This window comes from Pagrus major, chromosome 14 (assembly GCF_040436345.1).
Source record: "Pagrus major chromosome 14, Pma_NU_1.0".
NCBI classification, from domain to species: Eukaryota; Metazoa; Chordata; class Actinopteri; order Spariformes; family Sparidae; genus Pagrus; species Pagrus major.
Window position 1 is genome coordinate 5,890,590 of NC_133228.1, and position 20,025 is coordinate 5,910,614.

Here is a 20,025-nt window from a genome sequence, read left to right on the forward strand (position 1 = left end):
CTGCTGGGGGCATGGCTGAAGGTGGGGATTGTACAGTTTTGACATCACGTCCTTATGAAAGTCCTGATGGCTCGTTTAAATGTGCAATATGTACAAATTTCAGTTCAAAGCAGTAAGAAAAAAATCAACTGAAGAAAAAATGCAGTTTTGACATTATGTTATGGTTTCCAGCATCCTGTGCTAGCAGAGTAAACAACACCAACACTCCTTCGCTGCTCCACTAATGAGCTAACTAGCTAAAGGCAGCTACAGTTAGCAGCTGTAAGTGGTTACTTTGGCGATATGCTGCCCCCTGTTTGTTTGGAGAACGAGTACAACAGGTGGACAGTTCTTACATATAACTTTTAAAGGCACAGTTTCTGCATACAGGCTGCATGCATATCTCTGTTAATTGAGTGTTTTCATACATTCACTGTATTTGTATAGCACCTAGACCTGCTTTATAATCCATATGGGACCTTTAAATCACTCCTCAGGGTTTTACAATTCAATGAGTGAGGGGATTCTGAAGTACTAAACATGTTCCCCAAGTTTCAATGCTCAGAAATTTAAAGTGTATTTTCTCCCTCATAAAAGTCTCTTTCCGTGTTTGTCTGACAGAAACTGGGCGCAGGCATCACTCAGTTTGCCTACAGCTGTGTACAGGAGCACATGGTGTGGACCACGATGCAGTTCTGGGAGTCCATGTTCTACAGCGACGTCCAGAGCCACATCAGAGCTCTCTATCTGGAGACAGAGGAGGGGGGGCAGCAGAACAACTCTGTGAGCACCTATCTGGCACTCAATATAAAACCAGAGTGAACAAAGAAATGATGATTGATAGTGCTGTACATTGTAAAAGGTTCTCTGTGAATTTTTGGGAAAAAAACCTCTACCACAGCTAACACGCTAATGAGTCAATCTCCCAACCTGCTGAGCTTAGTGTCATTTTTATCTCGAGATGATTAATCATTAATGAACCTCCTTTGATGTCTTGTCAGGAGCAGCAGGACGGGTCAGGCAGTGGGAGGGAAATCAGCGCCTTGGATCTGGCATCAGAGCAGAACCGGCTGTGGCCCACGCTCAGCAAGGAAATGCAGGCGGAGCGTGTGCAGAAGGAGGAGAGCACGGTGTTCAGCCAGGCCATCCACTACGCCAACAGGATGAGCTACCTGCTGCTGCCACTGGACACCAGCAAGAACCGCCTACTGAGGAGCTCCGGCCTCGGAGACGTGGAGAGTGTCAGCAACAGCTACGTCACAAACAGGTACCAACAGCTGTCAGAGTGGAATGTAAAAATAAAAGATGAAAAATATTCAAGTTGGCCTGTAAAGTCTTTAGCACTTTAACAAAGTGGCTGCTAGTCTTCCAATGGTCCTAATTAACTTAACAACCACAAAAAGTACAAATTTAAATTGTGCAGTACCAATCAATGAAAGTCTACAGACAAAACAATCAACAAAATTGAATACCTACGCACAAACAACAACAATCCATAGTGACATCTAAAAGAAAATGTCAAAAACACACAGCACAAAAAATAAAGAATGCTCTGTCTTTGTCTCGTACAGTTCATGTTGTGAAAAGTATCATAATGTGGCAAATATAAAATTGATGTTCGGACAGTTATGAATTACAACAGTTCAACTCATCTTCTAAGTTTATAAATTGGAAATTTTGCTGAGAATCATTCATTTGGACAAAAAAGTTTTGTAAACAATGTTAATATCTTCCTAATTCACACAATTCCACTTAAAGTTTGTAAATGCTAATATTAAACTTTGGCCAGGCCCAAAATAATGTCCTGTTTTATGATGTATGTAAAGTAAACTTTGATCTCATCCTGGTGGGTGAAGATTACAAAATAGTTCCTGCCTGGAAACATCTTTTACGATTTGCTGTCTGTAATCTGTTAATCTGTCTGTAGTCTGTTAGTAAGTAAATATTATTTCATCCAGTATTTATTTTTCATTAAAAATAGAATTGAAGTCAAAGTCAAACACAAAACGTTGCAGACACAATATGTGATGCTGACATTTCTCTAGAATTAAGCAGAATGAGGAAGTAATGTCATTGTGTCACAGCCAAGCACACTGACTTAACTGTAAATACCACAGTATTGCTTGTAATACTGATAATGATAACACTGAATACATAATGAGTCAGAGTAAGTCTGGTGATTGAGTTCAATGATAAGGGATCCAACGTGTGAAGACATAAAAACCTAAAAATTCCCACTAGGTGAATACACTGTACACAGAACACAAACCCAGAACAATATACAAATATTCTCATATGTGTGTAGCTTACATCCAGTATAAGAACTTAAGTTTGTTTCAGCCCCTAAAGATTAAAACTCTGCTAAGCTCCACTTGTCAAAAGGGACTGGAGTGTGTCATTAAACATTTAGTCTTCATTATCAAGGATGCTCAGCTCAGATGCTGTTTTGTTTTGTCCTGTAGCACTTTTCTCAAGCTGGTAGTTTTTAGTTAGAATTTAGAACCATAAATGTTGAAAGCAGTTTTTCTTGTCTTGTAGTATTGCAGGCAGCATGGCGGAAAGTTACGACACAGAGAGCGGCTTTGAAGACGCTGAGAGTTCTGATGTGGCCAACTCTGTTGTGCGCTTTATCAACCGCTTTGTAGATAAAGTGTGTAATGAGAGCGGCGTGACCAACGAACACCTAAAGGCTCTCCACACCATGATACCAGGTACGGAGGCACCACACTCCCTGATCTCTCTTTGAACCACAGAGTGTCAAACCAAACCTAATGATAAAAATGTGTCACTTCTGTCCGTTCCCTCACAGATATTGTTCAGATGCACATCGAGACGTTAGACGCAGTCCACAGGGAGAGTAAGAGACTGCCTCCGATCCAAAAGGTAACCAATTCCTATTTTTACGTTCCAATGGACAAAGGCCTCGCAGTACCCCAGCCAGCCCCGCCCACTCCCCTGTCCACCAATCCCTACAGCTCACAGTGTCACGGCAGGTACGCCAGAGACAGAACAGTGTGACTCACAGCACGCCTGAGCAGTGCATGCTGGGTGATTGCTCGCCCTTGTCGTGCCGTTTGGTCTCGGTGGAGCTCAGCCTGGCTGCTGCAGCTCCCCGAGGTCCTGCAGAGCTGAGTGCCTTCAGTCCGAAGGGTGCTGTTAGTCGTGCGTGCAGTGTGTTGGAAAGGGACAGTGGCTATGCGCAGCCTGATATAACATGTTTGGTCATTTCACCAAAGACTTGTGAGTGGAACATGTAACTGCTCAGCCTCCTGGTGAGGTCCTCCTCCATCATCTTCCTGCTTCTGCCCTGACTATGTCCCGTCAGCGTTTTCTTTTGTTGCATGTAAGTTCATGTCCGAGTGGATATGAGACTGTGGGCTGAGCTTAAACACAAAAACTATTGTGTGAAGTTTACAGCTATCGAGGCTTCAACAGTTAAATGGCGACAGAGGAAACTCAGCCCTTTTTCCGCTGTGTGAATGCAGCTGGAGTGTTTGGCATTAGGTGTTGTGCAACAGATTATAAAACAGGTTAGCAGAGTTATAATTCTTTTCCTATTCTAAGTGGAGTTCGTTAGGAAGTCCAGGCCTCACTGAAGGACAGGAAGTGATGTAAGAGGCCAGAGGACAAAGCCAGCGTCATATTTCATATTGTTGGTATTCAGAACAGCTCAGCAACGTCCAGAGGCCTGTAATCAAGCTTTGGATCCTCAGGGACTGTCCAAAGCACGACAGTCCTTGTATTTTTTAAGAAATATGAAATAAACACACCCAAGTGAATATTATTATACATTTGTTTTTGTGTATTTATCTTTTTGTTTGTAACGTCGTCTTTGCCAAGATCCCACCACTCCAGATCAACTATATGTGTGTTATGCAACTTTAATACATTTATTTCAACATTAGCCTGTCTAATCTTTCCAAACAGTGCAGGTCATCCTGTAACCTCAGCATGGTTGTGGAAGCATGAGACTGTGAAGAGTGGAGTGTTTGTTTGGTCTTGTTACTCATGTGTTATTGTATATTACAAGTGTAAGTGCCACATTTAATTAGAGCAGCGTGTGTTAAAATTTCATAGATGAACAATACAAATTTAAACTGTGCAGGAACTCTTCAATTCTGTAGTGGCATTTTACTCTGGTGCCACTATCAGATTCCTCCTTTTTCATATCTTATCATATTCTTCCTCCTCTCCTCCTCTCGTCCTGTCTCTGTACAGCCCAAGCTGCTGAGGCCAACACTATTACCCGGTGAGGAGCTGGTGATGGATGCCATGCGAGTCCACCTGATCCCCGACGGTCGCGAGGAGGCCACAGGGCTGATGGGAGGTCCGCCTCTGCTGCCTGCTGAGGGCGCCATCTTCCTCACCACCTACCGGCTCATCTTCAAGGGCACACCCACCGACCCGCTGGGTGAGAAATGATACATTTTGAAAGGCCTGAGCTTATCCCTGTTCCTGTGTCTAAACCCTGCTCTTTGTCTGTGGCTCTTCCTCCTGCAGTGGGTGAACAGGTAGTGACTCGCTCGTTCCCCATCGCCTCTCTGACCAAGGAGAAGAGGATCTCGGTCACTTTACCCATGGACCAGTTTGTCCAGGAGGGGCTCCAGCTCCGCTCCAGCACCTTCCAGGTACTCTTAGATTCTAAACTTGTATCACAAAGAACCAGTTCCTCTTAGCTTGCGGTTCTTTTCTCTGATTTCATTGTTTTTCTGCCCATCTGTAGCTGATGAAGATCGCGTTTGACGAGGAGGTCGCATCAGACCTGGCCGAGGTTTTCAGGAAGCACATGCACAAGCTGCGCTATCCTCAACACGTCCAGGGCACCTTCGCCTTCACTGTGGGTCAGTGTGGGAAGATGGTGGTGGAGCACAAGACCAAGGACAAGAACCAGTCGCTCAAGTAAGGACACATCTGTGTAGAATGAGTTTGTCAGTGCAAAAATCGCTTTTATGCAAGAAGAAACGGAACTACTTTCAGTTTTGCTCCAAGTAACCATTAATCAGAAACACAAGCACGATGTCTCTCAAGAACCTGACAAGCTGTTAAGTTACTCATAACTTTGGGCCCTGTCACATCCTGTGGGTCAAACACAGTGTCCATTACAGTGTAGTAACTCACCTGGTGACACAGATGAGGCTGTAACAGCTGAATTTAGAACTGTTCCAGCTGTTGCTCTCATGTTTGCCCCATTTACCGAGTTATACATTCACACCTGCAGCTCAAGAATTTTCACCTCGTATTTCACCTAGCTAAAGGTCATAAGCTGTTATAGTGTATTGTGTAACCAAGGTGGTAAAACCAAGAGCTTCTTTCCATCATGACTTGAATTTGAATTATAGCAGTAAGTATAGCAGAGTAACTACATTAACTGAACATAAATGACATGAAAAGTCAACTGATTGGCTTTCTGAAATAAAAAACCTGCATTGTTATTACGGGCTGCAGAAGTATTTAGTCAGTATTTTGTTGGACAAATGTGATCTGGTCTTGTTCTCTTTTGCTGGTTGTGTAATGTGAGCAGCGTTACCTTCGCCACAAGCAGAGCTGATGCTATGTAGGTTGCAATCTTGAGGCAGTGAGTTTCCTCTTTTTTAGTCGTGTGAAACTCTAGTTTTCCCTCACTTTGACCAGTAGAAAGGTGCTCCCTAGTGGCTAGTTAAAATAAAACAACAAAAGAAGTGATGGCCTTCTGAAAATTGCTCCAAAAATTATGAAAAATGTTATCCACAGCCCAAAGTGTCCTCAAATTGCTTCTTTTGTCCAACCAACAGTCAAAAACCCAGAGACTCTTCATTTATTGTCATAAATGACGAAGAAAAGCAGCAAATCCTAACATTTAAGGAGCTGGAACCAGCTCATGTTTGACATTTTTGCTTAAAAATGATTTTTTGATTCATCAACTAATTGTTGCAGCTCTACATGGCCATTTAACTAAAACAATGGCTCTCAACTTCTGTCTGTCCCTAACTTGTTCTTTGGAGGTCGAAAAAGTTAGAGACTGGTCAGCATGATAGCATCAGCAAACCCTTGTTTGCTATTTTTTTAAATTTTTTTTTTAAAATAATGTTCATTCAACTTTGTTTCACTCCATATTTTGACCAGGGTAAAAATATGTAGTGAAATACGCTTTTGCTGCAGGAGTGACTGGACCTTAGGAGCATTAGGAGCTGCCTTTTATTAAGTGTTTCATGTAATGCAATGTATCTGCATGCATTTATAGTCACCTCTGTCATGACGCTGTGCATTAAGCCTTGAGTGTGAAAACATGCTCTGAGGTCAGGTGTCCCGCTCTGCTTTTATTGCACCAGGAGAACTGGTTGGAGCTCTCAAAGCATCAACATAGAGGAGATCATGAATATGATGCATTGAGAAAAGATTGCTGTAATCTTTTGCTTTTGGTTTTGAATTATCATTTCAGTCAAAGTGACCGCAGGAGTGATCTTTACGTCACCTCACGTTAGTGTTTTTATAAATGTATTGGTAAATGCTCCAGTGTGGCCACTATGTGAATTTGTCTTCTCTTTATTCAAAGTCTCAGCAGCCAACCCCTCAGTCCCTTCCCACCCCTCTGACCACACACACACCCACACACACACACACACACACACACACACACACACACACACACACACAGACAAAGTTCTCCCCTCTTTCTTTTCTGGAGAATGAATGGAGCACGAGAGAAGCCTTTGAATAATTCATTAGTGGAAAATGTGTCAGCCCTTTTATCGGCCCTGTTGTTTCCATCTCTGCACTGTGCGTGTGTGTGTGTGCGTGTGCATGTGTGTGCTTGTTTGTGCTAAATCTCCATTCAGACATATTAAGTCAGACTCAGGCCGTGTGGCATGCTAAACCAGCAACACACCAGTGAATTCATGGCTGTCGATTATGCACTGAGTTGAACATTGAATCAAATCAGCTCATTGTCAGCTGGAGTCGGGACACTGCTCAAGTCTAAAGGCACATTTGTGTGCTAAAAGAACCAACAGGAAGTGGATACCAAGTGACTTTGAATGGTGTAGAATCAGCCCAGCGATGTATTTTAAAATGTTCAACTTTCTCTTTTCTTCCCTCCTTCTTGTCTTTTTCAGGACGCTCTCCAAAAACCTAGTGAAGAGTGCAAAGAAGACCATCGGCCGGCAGTATGTGACCAGGAAGAAGTACTCTCCCCCCACCTGGGAGAACAGGAGCAGCTTGCAGTCAGAGCTGGATGAGGATGAAATCTCAGGTAATCACAGTTTTATTTATTTCCCTCTCACATTTTAACATTGTCGTATATCACCAAGAGTTCATGTGTCATTTTTCACACTAATTATATTTCATTAAAGTTTCCAGCTCGTCACAGTCACATGTTAGTTCTGGAAATGAAACTGTTTTTAACATTTTCCTTCACAGTTTCAGAGGAAGTGGACCAGAGCTCCCTCACCCTTTCCTCCACCATTCGCTCATCTGACAGACAGACCATGAGCAACGTCGTGGAGCGGGCCTGTTGCCGCGACTACCAGCGCCTGGGTCTGGGCACGCTCAGTAACAGCCTGACTCGTTCAAAGAACGAGCCTTTCAGGATTTCAACTGTCAACCGCATGTACACTGTCTGCAGGAGGTGAGAAGACACATAGAAATGAAGGGTGAGAGGTGGGAGTGATATACGGACAGCATCTCTACAGTGCTTAATACAATGTGTGTGTGTGTCACAGCTACCCTGGCCTGCTGATTGTGCCTCAGAGCATCCCAGACACGACCATCCACAGAATATGCCGCTGCTACCGGCAAAATCGCTTCCCCGTGGTTTGCTGGAGGAATTCAAGAACCAAGGCCGTCCTGCTGCGATCTGCAGGCCTCCACGCCAAGGGGGTGGTGGGCTTCTTCAAGTCCCCCAATGCTCCAACTGCAGGTATATAACAAAGATCTCATTTAGGCATCTAGTTGATAATTTGCGTAATGTACCAAGGTCAGAGGTCAACGAACTCTTGGTCTGACCCGAGTGATCAGGATATTACATGTAAACCGTATGAGATTAAGGGATAAGAGCTTAGAAGAACTGTTATCTAGCGCAGCTCGTATGCTAATGACCTGTACCTGTAAGTAATCGGTTACCTGAAACCTAAAGGTCTGTTCATGTGTTTTCTCTCTGTGCAGTGCCCTCCCAGGCAGACTCCACCAGTCTGGAGCAGGAGAAATACCTGCAGGCCATCATTAGCTCCATGCCTTCTTACAGTGAGAACAGCGGCAGGAACACACTCAGCGGCTTCACCTCCACACACATGAGCACCTCTGGTGGGTGGACTAGCACACAGTGACACAACACGCTACTGTCAGTAGAGCCTCATTGATCACTAATGCTTTCTTCTGTCCACAGACTCCTCAGACAAACTGAGGCAGCCCAAGATTGGCGCTCTGATGAAGCAGGTGATGGGCACCAAGGAGGATGTTCCAGGAACCTTCAGTAGAGGAGGTGAGACACGTGTGTCTGTGTGTCCCCATGTTGTAGTTTCTCTGTTAGCTTTCTTACAGTCCTGGTTTCAAAACAAAATGTTTGAATTGTGTTTCAAGTCTTAAATCTGTCAGTGAAACTGGGACTGGACCAGGAGGATAATGAATGAGTTGATTGTAGCTCATTAGGGTGTGTGAGTGTGTGAAACCATCCTCCACTGTGTGGTGTTGTTGTTAACGGGCCGTCTTTGTCGTTTGACCTCAGCTCTGGGTCAAAGGGCGAAAGTCATCTCCCTCTCTCAGCCCAAAGTGTCTGGCAAGGCCAGGAACCCTCCTAGAGGTACAGTAGGCCCCGCCCCCTCCCCTACCTCCACAACTGTCTAACCAATCAGATCTCTTTCCCAGTAGCGTCAGTGTGTTTGCCGTGGTTCCTGATAGTGTGCTGTCTCTGCGGACTAATGATCTGTTGTTCCTGCTTGTGTTTCCCAGATAGCCTCTGTGTGTGTGTGTGTGTGTGCGTGTGCGTGTGCGTGTGCGCGTGTGCATGCTGCTGCTGCAGCTCTACCGTCTGACGTCATGTTTGTTTCCTGTTTGATTCTTCTTCTCTCTGTTGAATGTCAGCAGCAATCAGAGTCATCTCATCATAATGTAGCTGTCATTGAGTCAGAAGTAGTAAACTGGACTGAGTAGTTCTCAATCGTTCTTGCTTGTTTACCAGCATGGCTGTAGCTGTGGACCTTACACACACCAGTGTGTTTTAAAGGATCATTCCGGTTTATTGGGCTCGTGATAAACCGATATGATCCTTTAATGGCTGTTTAACATGAGAACGGTTTCGACAAGATGTTTGGTGATTCAGTCTGTCATGATTCCTTTGAAGACTCTAGCTCGTCTGTTTGTGTTACTCACAGGTAAATGGGGCAGTATCAGGGGCAGCGGGCGTCTAAGTGCCTACAACCCAGACGTGGGGACGCGTCTGGCAGGGAAAGAGTCTCCGCAGCCCAACGGAGGGCCGAGCGAGGCGCTGTTTCTCCGCCAGCAGAAGGCTTACCTCTACATCATCGGAGACAAGGCCCAGCTCAAGGTAAACAGTGAGACACTCAATAACGTGATGTGTAGAATGTTAAAAAAATAAAATAAACATAAAGAAGGTTAGCAGAGAACAAAGAGTTTCTTGGTCTTGGTCGGTATTTATTACAGTTCTAACTTGTTGTTGTGTTCAGGGAGGGAAGCAGGACTCGTTCCAGCAGTGGGAAGTGGTCCCCATCGAGGTGTGTGACGTGCGGCAGGTGAAGAACAGCTTCAAGAAGCTGATGAAGGCCTGCGTGCCGAGCTCCTCGACCTCTGATCCCAACATGAGTTTCCAGCGCTGCCTGGAGGACTCCGAGTGGATGGGTCTGGTAAGTGCTCTCAGTGGAACATTTACTGTCCACGCGCCTTTTGTGACCTTCAGCGTTCTTTTTTACTCACCCTGTGTGTGTGTGTGTGTGTTTGTATACGTGTGTCCAGCTACACAGGGTGCTGCAGGTCTCTGTTCTGGTAGTGGAGCTTCTGGAAGCAGGCTCGTCGGTCATGGTCAGCCTGGAGGACGGCTGGGACGTCACCACGCAGGTTTGACTGACACCTAAAGGCTTTAGTGCTGACAGCTGTTCTTTGACTGAGGCGTAGCGTTGACGTGCTGTGTGGGTGTGTGTGTGTGCAGGTGGTGTCACTGGTGCAGCTGCTGTCTGATCCATACTACAGAACCTTTGACGGCTTCAGGCTGCTGGTGGAGAAGGAGTGGCTGTCGTTCGGCCACAGGTTCAGCCACCGCGGGGCACAGACGCTGGGCAGCCAGAGCAGCGGCTTCACCCCCGTCTTCCTGCAGTTCCTCGACTGCGTACACCAGGTGGGTCTGCAGCTGCGTGTGAGGCTTTATTCACAAGAGGAATGCAGCAGAAAGACAGTGTTGAAAGGATGTTTTTGCTTTTCAACTAAAGATCAGATTTATGCAAATAAAGCACAAATTGCTTTGATTTATCTGTCCATGCACAAGGACTTGGACAGAATATTAGTACCAGCTGAGACGAGAAGCAGTGTATAATGATGTATATGTCTCAGCCTTCTGTTCTCTGTCCTCTTACTATATATACTGTATATTATACCCTGTGAGTCTGTGACTGTATTTCCTGTTTTGCTCATCAGTGACGTATGTCCTGCCCTCTTATCATATGCAGGATGTTTGGTTTAGACTTAGCGTCAGTGGCCCACAGTTCTGACCTCGCCCGCTGTCTGCGACACTTAAAATATTCTGCCGTCCGACGCATCAGATGTTGATTAACGATGACCATGTTGTATTATTTTCCGCTTTCTGCTCACACTCTGTGCTGTATGATAACCTAAAGAAAGACCAGGAAGGGACAAGGTGTACCTAAAAGCACGCACTAACAGCTGCCATTGAAAGCAGTTGTTACTGTACATAAATCTATGAGATAATAACAAGATGACATACAGCAGAATGTAAACAAGAATGAATGATTGTTTAATGTGTACAAGCTTTAGCAGTGATGCAACTTTTCTCCTCAAAGATTAACAGACAGACTGAGGGTTCATTTATCTGACTTCAAACTGAAGAAGGAGACTAAAACCACCTGTTTCCCAGCCCACAGTGTCTTCATAAGTAGTTAAATATCACCTAACAGCCCCCTCATATTTTTCAGTGTGTTTTTAGACCAAAGAAAAATTGTAGGTGCCATCAGACTTGCAGGAAATCTCCATCTTGAAGGGATAGTTTGGGTTTTTTGAGGTAGGATGTATGAGGTACTTCACCATAGTCAGTGTATAACTAAAGTAGATGGCAGTCAGCACACCTCCTGTTTGGAAACGTGGCAGGAAGTACCGGTGTTTGAAGGTCAGCAATGTACTGCTGCAAAAAATCCGTTTGAAATGTACGCTACGCTTCCAGTGTTTTCACCACTTTACCTACATGTAGCTGTCAAATGAAGCTGTTACATCACTCTCCCACGTCACCAGACTCCTTTGACAAAAACAGTAATTTTACCTCCCAGAACTTGGGAGTTACTGATCTACCGCTGCCTCGATCGGTTAGTTTGTTTGTGTTATTATGCGACTTTGGTGAATCTGAACTAACCCATTAAAACACCGCCATCTACTGTAGGTGATAAACTGATAATAGAGAAAGACCTCATTCAACCCCATTTCAGATAATCCTAGCTATCCCTCTAAAGCTAATTTATATTGTCCATGAAGGTCTGTGTGACGTACATTAGGGTCCACATGGATCATCTTTAATGACCGTGACTTAATCCATGTATGCAGACACGCTATGTAATATAAACAGAGCCATGTGCACGCCTGGCTGTCAGCATCCCTTTATGGACCATATCCTCCCCTTCAAACTGTAACCCTGACCTGTGTCTCTCTGTGCCTCCACCCTCAGATACACCTCCAGTTCCCCATGGAGTTTGAGTTCAGTCAGTACTACCTGAAGTTCTTGGCCTACCACTACGTCTCCAACCGCTTCCGCACCTTCCTGCTCGACTCCGACTACGAACGCATAGAGCTGGGTAAGAACATGTCCGAGTCTACAGGGTGTCATGTTGTGATGGATGTCCACTACTTGTAACATTGCTTCAGTAACACGTAGCTATAGGGGCAGTGTGTGTGTGTGTGTTCCTGACGAGTCCTTTATGTGTGCAGGAGTGCTGTATGAAGAGAAAGGTGACAGGAAAACCCCCCAGGTGTGTAAGTCTGTGTGGGACTACATCGACAGACTCAACAAGAAGACGCCCATCTTCTACAACTACATGTTCTCTCCTGAAGACGAGGAGGTGAGACCACTGAAACATTCACACACATTTACCTGCCAATATTTAATATATTCAAGTTAGATAATGAATGATCATAGACACATTGAAACAACAGAGTCACTGTGTGTCACAGGTACTGCGGCCATACACCTTCATCTCCAACCTGAAGGTGTGGGACTTCTACATGGAGGAGACTCTGTCAGAGGGGCCCGGCTACGACTGGGAGCTGAGGGGCCGGCAGGAGCGCGTAGCGGAGGAGACGCCTGAAAAACCCGACACCAGCGGGCCGAAGTCGCAGCGGCGCATCGTGTGGCCGTGCTACGACAGCCTGAGCAAGGCGGTACCTGACGCCATCACCAAGCTGCTGCAGGACATGCAGAGTCTGGAGGCGGAGCTCGGCCAGACGTCAGAGAAGTGGAAGGACACGTGGGATAAAATCAAGACCACGCAGAGAACTGAGACCAAACTGGAAAGCAAGGTGAGGCCGACGGCTTCTCTTTCACTGCCCAAAAGATCGCTCTGGTCATGTACTAATGCTGTTCTAAGATTAAGTTGTGAATGCAGCACAGTTTTGCTACACACCCTTTAGTCTAGGATTTGAGAGCAAACACAGTGTACGCTGTTTTCCTCTGACATCTGCTGGTGAAAAAGCAGAATGCAGCATATGGAAGTTTTTAGATCATCATTAGATCATTTTTAAAGGTGATTTAAGTCGGTTGTAAACTTTTGTTATTCTCCTGGAGTAGACTGTCACCTGAATCTGCTCCTCCTCCCTCCTCAGCCGTCGTTTTCCAGCTCCTTGCTGATGTCGTCCAACCTGAGCCACCAGCGCCGTTCTCAGGGCGTCTACCTGCAGGAGAGCGGCGTGGGCTCCTCCATCAACCTGGCTCTGGACTGTGAGGCCAGCGCCACCTCCACGCCTGTGGCTGGTCGGACCAGCACCAGTACGCTCTACAGCCAGTTCCAGAGCACGGAGAGCGAGAACAGGTCCGTACCCATCACTCTGTATACTGATTATTCCCACAATGTCTTACGCTGTCTGGGATATCCATTTGAATATATGTCGAATGTCTCATAATTAAAACACTTTGTTACCTTCTACCATCAGGAGTTTTGAAGGCATCCTGTATAAGAAAGGGGCGTTGTTGAAACCATGGAAACCACGGTGGTTTGTGCTGGACAAGACCAAACATCAGGTAAGAACGAGGGCTGCTGGAAATGAAGAGTTTCCGTCATGAAACAAAATAATACATAAAGTGTTTGCTTAAACTATTTAGACATTGTAATTGCATCAGTGTCTAACAATCGTCCCTGTCCCCAGCTGAGATACTACGAGACCAGGCAGGACAAGGACTGTAAAGGTGTGATCGAGCTGGCCGACGTAGAGTCCGTCATTCCAGGAACGCCTGCCATGGGAGCACCGAAAAACATCGACGAGAAAGCCTTCTTTGATGTAAGTTCACCTGCACCGGCTACCTCTGTTGATAACATTGTAGTCACACCACCAGATAAACAGACACGAAACCTACAATATTGTTCTACATAAAGCAGTTAACAAGTGAGACCAGATACAAACAAAAGTGCCCTTTTTAATTAGCCAAGTGTAACTGCCAGCTTACAGCCATGTTGTCTCTGGTTTGTTGACGCCTCTGTAGTTCTCTTCATCAAGCAGATATTCCTAATTGACAGCTGGAATTAATTTCTCTTCTGTCGTCTTTCAGCTCAAGACGACCAAACGAGTGTACAACTTCTGTGCCCAGGACAGCCTGAACGCACAGCTGTGGATGGACAGTGTTCAGAGCTGCCTGTCAGACGCCTAAAGAGGAGGCGGGACTCTTTAAGGAGCAATGCAACCAGGAACGAATGAGCTGTGCTGCGGCACCTGACGGACATCTCTGCCCACCAATCCCAACGAAACAGGGAGGGGAAGGGGCCTTTCACCACTTAAGCTCTGTTCTGTTTGCTAGTGTTGAACTAATAACCTCGCGTCACAACGTTTCAGTGTTTTTGTTATAAAAATGAGAAAAAGAAAAAAAAAAAGTCCCTGAAGAACCACTCGCTGTCGTCTCACCAAGTAGCCGCAGCCTCTCACCCCCCCCTCCGACGGTCTGACCACTATGTGCGCTGGATGTGTGTGCGTGCACTAAAACAATGCATATTAAAGCATGTTGTCGCATTTCTGTGAGGCGTCCTGCAGCTCGGACCAGCATGAAGATCTTTCCAGACCCTCCACCTGTAAACCAGAACCCCGCTCTCCCTCCTACTAACCCTGTTCGCCCTTTGAGACACTCCGGGGAGGAATGACGGAGGAGCTGCAGTCGGCCCGGCCACGCACAGGACTCGTTAGACTGCTCTGGAGAAGGATAAAAAAAAGATGGACTGGTGGGTTGACGGACCAAAACGACCCCGAGGAACACACACGCTGACAGTTAACGCTCTTCCCTCCGGTCCTCAGTCCTCTCTTTGCCTCTCACTGCCTGATGTAGCCCATTCGCATCAATATTCAGAAGTTTTAGAGGAAGTCAAGTGTGTCGCTGTGAGGGGGAGGTGGGGGGGCTCCTCAACGGTTCATGAAGGATTTCCTTACATTTTTTTGTTTTCCAAAATCTAAATTTGTACCAGAAAGAGATCAATGCTCATCACCTGTGGTCAGCAGGCGACGCTGATGCTGATATACTGTGAAAGCCATGAATCAGTCGTAGAGATCAAACCAGGAGAGCCAGTTGGAGATGGGAGTCTGTCAGGTATTGAGTGTGTCGGTGAACTTTCACTGAGAGTGTTTACAAAATAGATAAAAAACCTCCCTCACTAAGCTAAACTCTGCTCTTCACCTGTGTGTTTTTAATCCGTACAACCACTATTAACATTCAGATTTTTTTAAGGGATGCTGAAGGAAAAAGGAGGGATTTATTTTCTTGTGATGTCTTAAATACAATCTATAGAAGGAGATCTGGAAGGTAGGAGATTAAGGAGGGATACTAATGAACAGAGTGATATTATGGGATGCTTTGGAGAGAATACAGTTTTTAGAGATGGATATTGACTCGCCACAGTGCTCACAAAGTGTCAGAAACTGGATGTTTGTTAAAGGAAAATTCAGGTATTTTTCAACCTATGTCTCATAAATGTGTCCATTATGATTATGCTGACGTTGTACTCACCACCTGTGATGTTTGCTGGAGCTGCGTTTTATGACTCCAGAAAACCACATAATACTTTAATATTAACTGAAATTATTTTAAATGCTTGTCTCCAAGTCTGACTGAAAGTAAACACAGAAATTTGCCCTCTAGATTAGCGATTGTAGCAAATCGCAAGCTAGTTTGGTTAGCAAACTAGCATACTACCCGTTCATCTGCAGCAATACCGAACATTTACTACTGCTTATTGTTTCATATAGCAAGATTCTACTAAAAACAGGTAAATGGATGCTAAAAAATATTCTTAAAGCTGGAATTTCCTTCAATCCAGCCAGCTGGAAGTAGATCCCTACGCAGATGCTAATCCAGAGGGCTACTCTCTGTGTTTACTTTTGTCTGGACGCTTAGAAATAATGAATGTAACATTTAATTCATTTGGAAAGTTTTAGGAGGCTCACGCTGCTTCGTGAGATTTATTGTTGCTGTCATAGAAAAAATCTCCAAAACATTAACCTTTCAATAAGCTAAGCTAAACGACCTTGTTTTTAGCTATGTGACAATGATTTCTTAAAAACATTATTTAGCTTAAAATGTAAGAGAATTTCCTCAACCAACACGTGATTGTTTAGTTTTTTAGAAAATTTCCAAGATAACAAAATTCAGATATGCTGGAGTCGTTTTTCTCATATTTTTTACAAATGGAGGTGGTGAGTGCAAATCACTCTTTGGTCAGAAAGGCCACAACTATGGACATAAGAAAAATATCAGAATTTTCCTTTAATGATGCTGGGACAGGGGAACGTCTGAGAGCTGGTCACGTACATACAAGCCTCCATCACATTCACTCGTACTCGGCGTGTGCGACGTGATGCTGTTCAGACTCACTGTACCTGCAGCTGCATCAACACAGCCCAGTGTTAAACTTGTACATAGACGAGTCTACATCTGTTACAGTTATAGAGGAGCCGTACGTTTAGCTGGAAGGTTTCAAACATCAAGTCACTTTTGTTTTTAACGTCAATGGTTTGTCTGACCGCCCCCGCCCCCCACCCCCATCACCTCTCTCCTCCACACACACACAAACCACTCTGACCCACACGTGTTAACACAAACCCTGCTATGTAAAATACGCTTCTACTGCTGTCTTTGTTGAACATAAAATTTGAAATTGTAGATTTTTTTTGTGTCTAATAACTCCTTTGTATATACTACTCCAGATTTGTATGTAACGTTTATGGTAGTAATTTATTTAACTTGTCTCCTCAGTAAGAAAGTTCCTCAAGCACCACTTTATTTTTAAATTAGGAATTCAATGTGCCATTTGTTTATTTCTGTATTAATGTGACTAATGCTTTTTTTTTTTTAAATGTTCAAGTAAACCCTCAATGTCTTTTTTTTTTTGTAAACATGGTCGTCCTTACTCAATACCAACCGTTATTGAAAGAGTGGACATGGTGTGTTAGTGGAAGAGGAAGCCTCTGGGCTGGTTTTTGAAAGGCTGGTTGGATTTTACTGTGTTGCTCACCCACAGTGGTGGGATGTTCTGGACGAAAGGTTACAGTCACAATAAATTTCACACGTATGAAGTCTTCCTGGTGCTGGGTTCTGCTGGCTGGCCTGCTGCGAGCTTAATGGACTGCTTTTGTGTTCATTAAATAGTCAGTGACAAGGTGGGTGCCTAAATGTGCTGGATGTCAGAAGTCTCCATATTTAACTGAAGGACACTGGCATGACCATTTAAAATGCACGGTGTTTAGTTTATGATATAAAATGAGAAATAAGATGCCAACATCATTTAAATGATAAGCTCACCTGTTTCCCATTAAATCTACTCACCTACATGCTGATGGAAATTTTCAATCAGCATGTGGATGAGAAGATATAAGTACATTTTCATTTTTGGCTGAACTTATCCTTTAATACAGTAATATTATTACATTTATTACATTTTGGGGGAAAATGATGTGTTCACAAACCTCACAGAATAACTTCAAACCACGCTGAAAAGCAAGATTCAATGCCCTCTACACCTGCAACCACAACCAACTGCTGTCACGGTGTTCTGGTAATTCTGAGTTTATCTTAATTTAACTGTAATTTAACGATATTCAATTCACTATTATGAAGACAGAAAACTCCAGCACATATTCACATTTGAGAGAATTTTAAAAGTGACGCAAATGATTCAAACTGATCTTCAGCTGCTCCTAAAGCTCTGTAGAACATCACAGGATGTATTTAAAATGTTCCTGTGAATCATGTTTCCAGACATTGTAGCGCTGGACAATTGGCACGTTCTCACGAAATATTTAACGACACCCAGTTTAAGGGAAAACAGACTGTTGTGATTCCTGGATTGAAGGCGCCTCATCTCTTGTACTAGCAAGCATGATAAAAAAAAAAGTTTACAAACTAGCACTATAGTTGAAGTTTCTGTAGCTTCCTTTGGTGGTTTTAACTATATCAAACTAAGACTTCAGCATCCATTCAGTTTGCTGGAGGTCTAGCATCATGATACAGTGTTGAGTTTGAGGTGCCCTTGCACATCTTTAAATAATCTCGCCCCCGAGGAACAGATGGACCACAGTGGCAGCAGGAACCCGCCCGTGGGAAGACTCAGTGTGTCCTTGTGTTGTGACTGCGGTCTTCATCCAGTCAGCCCCAGCTCATCTTTTCACTCTAGTTTACTCATCTCTCTGTGGTAACGCTCTACAACAAACAGCTGTATTAACCACAACAGCATGACATAATCCTTTTTATTTATTTTTGTTCTTTTTATTTTTTATTAGAAATGACTTTTCTGAGCCGGGTTATGTTGTCAATCATGTCAATATAGTTTTTAGAATCCAAATAAAAACTGTGGGTTTAAATGTTCACCTGTGTTTTGTGTGTTGACTCATTTAACCAAGTTTGACCTCAAATATCAAACCACATACTTATATATATATTTGTTAGCCAGCAGTTGTCCCTTTGGACATCCCGCAGGCACAAATCAATATTAACATTCACCTCATGGAGTCCAATATTCTCTCTTTAGCTGATAAATGCTGCACTATGTTCACCAGCTGGTCCCTAACTCCGTCTGTCTGCAGTTTGCTGAAGAGCAAAGGCCTGCACTACTGAGCAGGATCTGTGGTTAGCGAGGTAACTTCAGGGTTAACTCTGGGTTTTTCTTTTTAAAACAGCTTCTTACTTGGGGACATCGTCATGGTAACTTGTGCTGCTTCAGAGCAGGTTGTATTCCAGATAACGGAACAGCACATATAAAAGCACCACCTTCTGACCAATCCATCATTCACAGAAGATCCTGTGAAGCTCACTGAGCAGATCGTGACAGGTGTACTCATGTAGGATGACCCCTCCTGTCCACATCTCATTTTTACCTTGTTTGCTGCAAACAATGCCGAAGCCTTTTTATCATGCTTTTTTATACTGATGTCATCTTACAACAGGGAAAGATTGAAGCACTACAGCCTTGTATCTGTTATAAGACAGATGGTACCGCTCTGAATGATATTTATTTACACCACGAGGGCTGCAGGTGAGAGAATAAAGCTAAAACTGTCACACACGCCATAAGAATAAGTCTAATCCACACATTAATTTAATGGAATACACAAATGTAACTGTGGTCAGATCTACTTGTAAAGCCCTGATAATGGGTCAGTGACATTACAGGACTAAACTTGGGTTGACCTATCGACGTGTGACCACGCGCGTGACTGCAACTGTTAGTTTTATTGAAGTCAGATAACAGAAACGTGCCTGGTAATGCTGGAAGTGCTTCGTAGTACAGGCCTCTGGTTTTGTACATTGTGCTGTTTATCTGAGCTTGTTTGATGAAAACAGCTTCCTGCTGCTGCTGTAAATGACGAGTGGTGACACTGAACCAAAGCAGCAAAGTTGCAGGCTGTAAAAAAGCACAACAATAAGCTGAAAGATGCTTTGACAATGGGAGACTGATTTACTGTTACTGATTTACTGACTGTTTATCCACCACTGTCAACACTTGTTGCCTTTGAGTTTTTGAGCAAAGTTATATTTTTGCTGTGAGGATCTGGAGCTGCATTTTAAGTCTCTTCAGCGGTGCATTCAAAGACACTCCGACACTATGTTTAACTTCCCAAATAGTGCAGTTACTTGTCAGCTAGAAAGGACACTCCATCTCAGGTGAGTTCCAATTCTGTTGATTGAAGTTGATTTTCATATCAGGTTTTTGAAGCAAACTGCTGCCTTAAATTAAAAAGATAATGTGTATAAAAACTAGAGATTTTGTAGTAATTTAATCTGACTTTCATTCTACAAATGTCAGTTAGTTTGTATGATAAAAGACCTGACAGACATTGGTATTGGGTTTAGCAGCTGCTGCTCTAAAGCTGACCCTGACCTCTGACCTCCCTGCAGATCTCCTCTCAGGATTCAGTGAGCTTGTGCAGACTGACTGACATCTCCCTCACTCTCCCGACAGCTTTGCTGCACCTGTTGGGGCGGGAGAAAAGACACCTTTATCATCCTTATGTGGAGTCCAGTGACCTCAGGTAATCGCGCGCAGGTCTAACCCCCAGAAGAGCTGAAAACACCTGCGGGGGTGCTGCGGTGTCTTTAAACTGAACATCATTCACATGAACAGCTGGACAGACAACAACCAGACGGTGAGAGCCAAA

The 20,025-nt window shown here is 44.2% G+C and overlaps 1 protein-coding gene across 3 annotated transcripts in view; it reads left to right on the top strand.

Moving 5' to 3' along the window:
• The window catches only part of sbf1 (SET binding factor 1), a 67,465-nt gene extending 49,230 nt beyond the window's left edge, over positions 1–18,235 (top strand). For 2 of the 3 annotated variants that reach the window (XM_073480327.1, XM_073480328.1), the window contains 24 exons: positions 601–762; positions 981–1,246; positions 2,518–2,690; positions 2,789–2,862; positions 4,198–4,390; positions 4,480–4,607; positions 4,703–4,878; positions 7,071–7,207; positions 7,375–7,582; positions 7,677–7,873; positions 8,119–8,256; positions 8,339–8,434; positions 8,678–8,752; positions 9,324–9,496; positions 9,636–9,812; positions 9,922–10,023; positions 10,115–10,300; positions 11,852–11,978; positions 12,112–12,242; positions 12,355–12,699; positions 13,003–13,208; positions 13,330–13,417; positions 13,543–13,674; positions 13,943–18,235. In XM_073480327.1, the coding sequence (XP_073336428.1) occupies positions 601–762; positions 981–1,246; positions 2,518–2,690; positions 2,789–2,862; positions 4,198–4,390; positions 4,480–4,607; positions 4,703–4,878; positions 7,071–7,207; positions 7,375–7,582; positions 7,677–7,873; positions 8,119–8,256; positions 8,339–8,434; positions 8,678–8,752; positions 9,324–9,496; positions 9,636–9,812; positions 9,922–10,023; positions 10,115–10,300; positions 11,852–11,978; positions 12,112–12,242; positions 12,355–12,699; positions 13,003–13,208; positions 13,330–13,417; positions 13,543–13,674; positions 13,943–14,041 (3,789 nt within the window). In that variant the 3' untranslated portion in view covers positions 14,042–18,235. The remainder of the gene's footprint in view (positions 1–600; positions 763–980; positions 1,247–2,517; positions 2,691–2,788; positions 2,863–4,197; positions 4,391–4,479; positions 4,608–4,702; positions 4,879–7,070; positions 7,208–7,374; positions 7,583–7,676; positions 7,874–8,118; positions 8,257–8,338; positions 8,435–8,677; positions 8,753–9,323; positions 9,497–9,635; positions 9,813–9,921; positions 10,024–10,114; positions 10,301–11,851; positions 11,979–12,111; positions 12,243–12,354; positions 12,700–13,002; positions 13,209–13,329; positions 13,418–13,542; positions 13,675–13,942) is intronic. The other variant, XM_073480329.1, reaches the window with a different exon arrangement.
• The last annotated feature ends 1,790 nt before the right edge of the window (positions 18,236–20,025 follow it).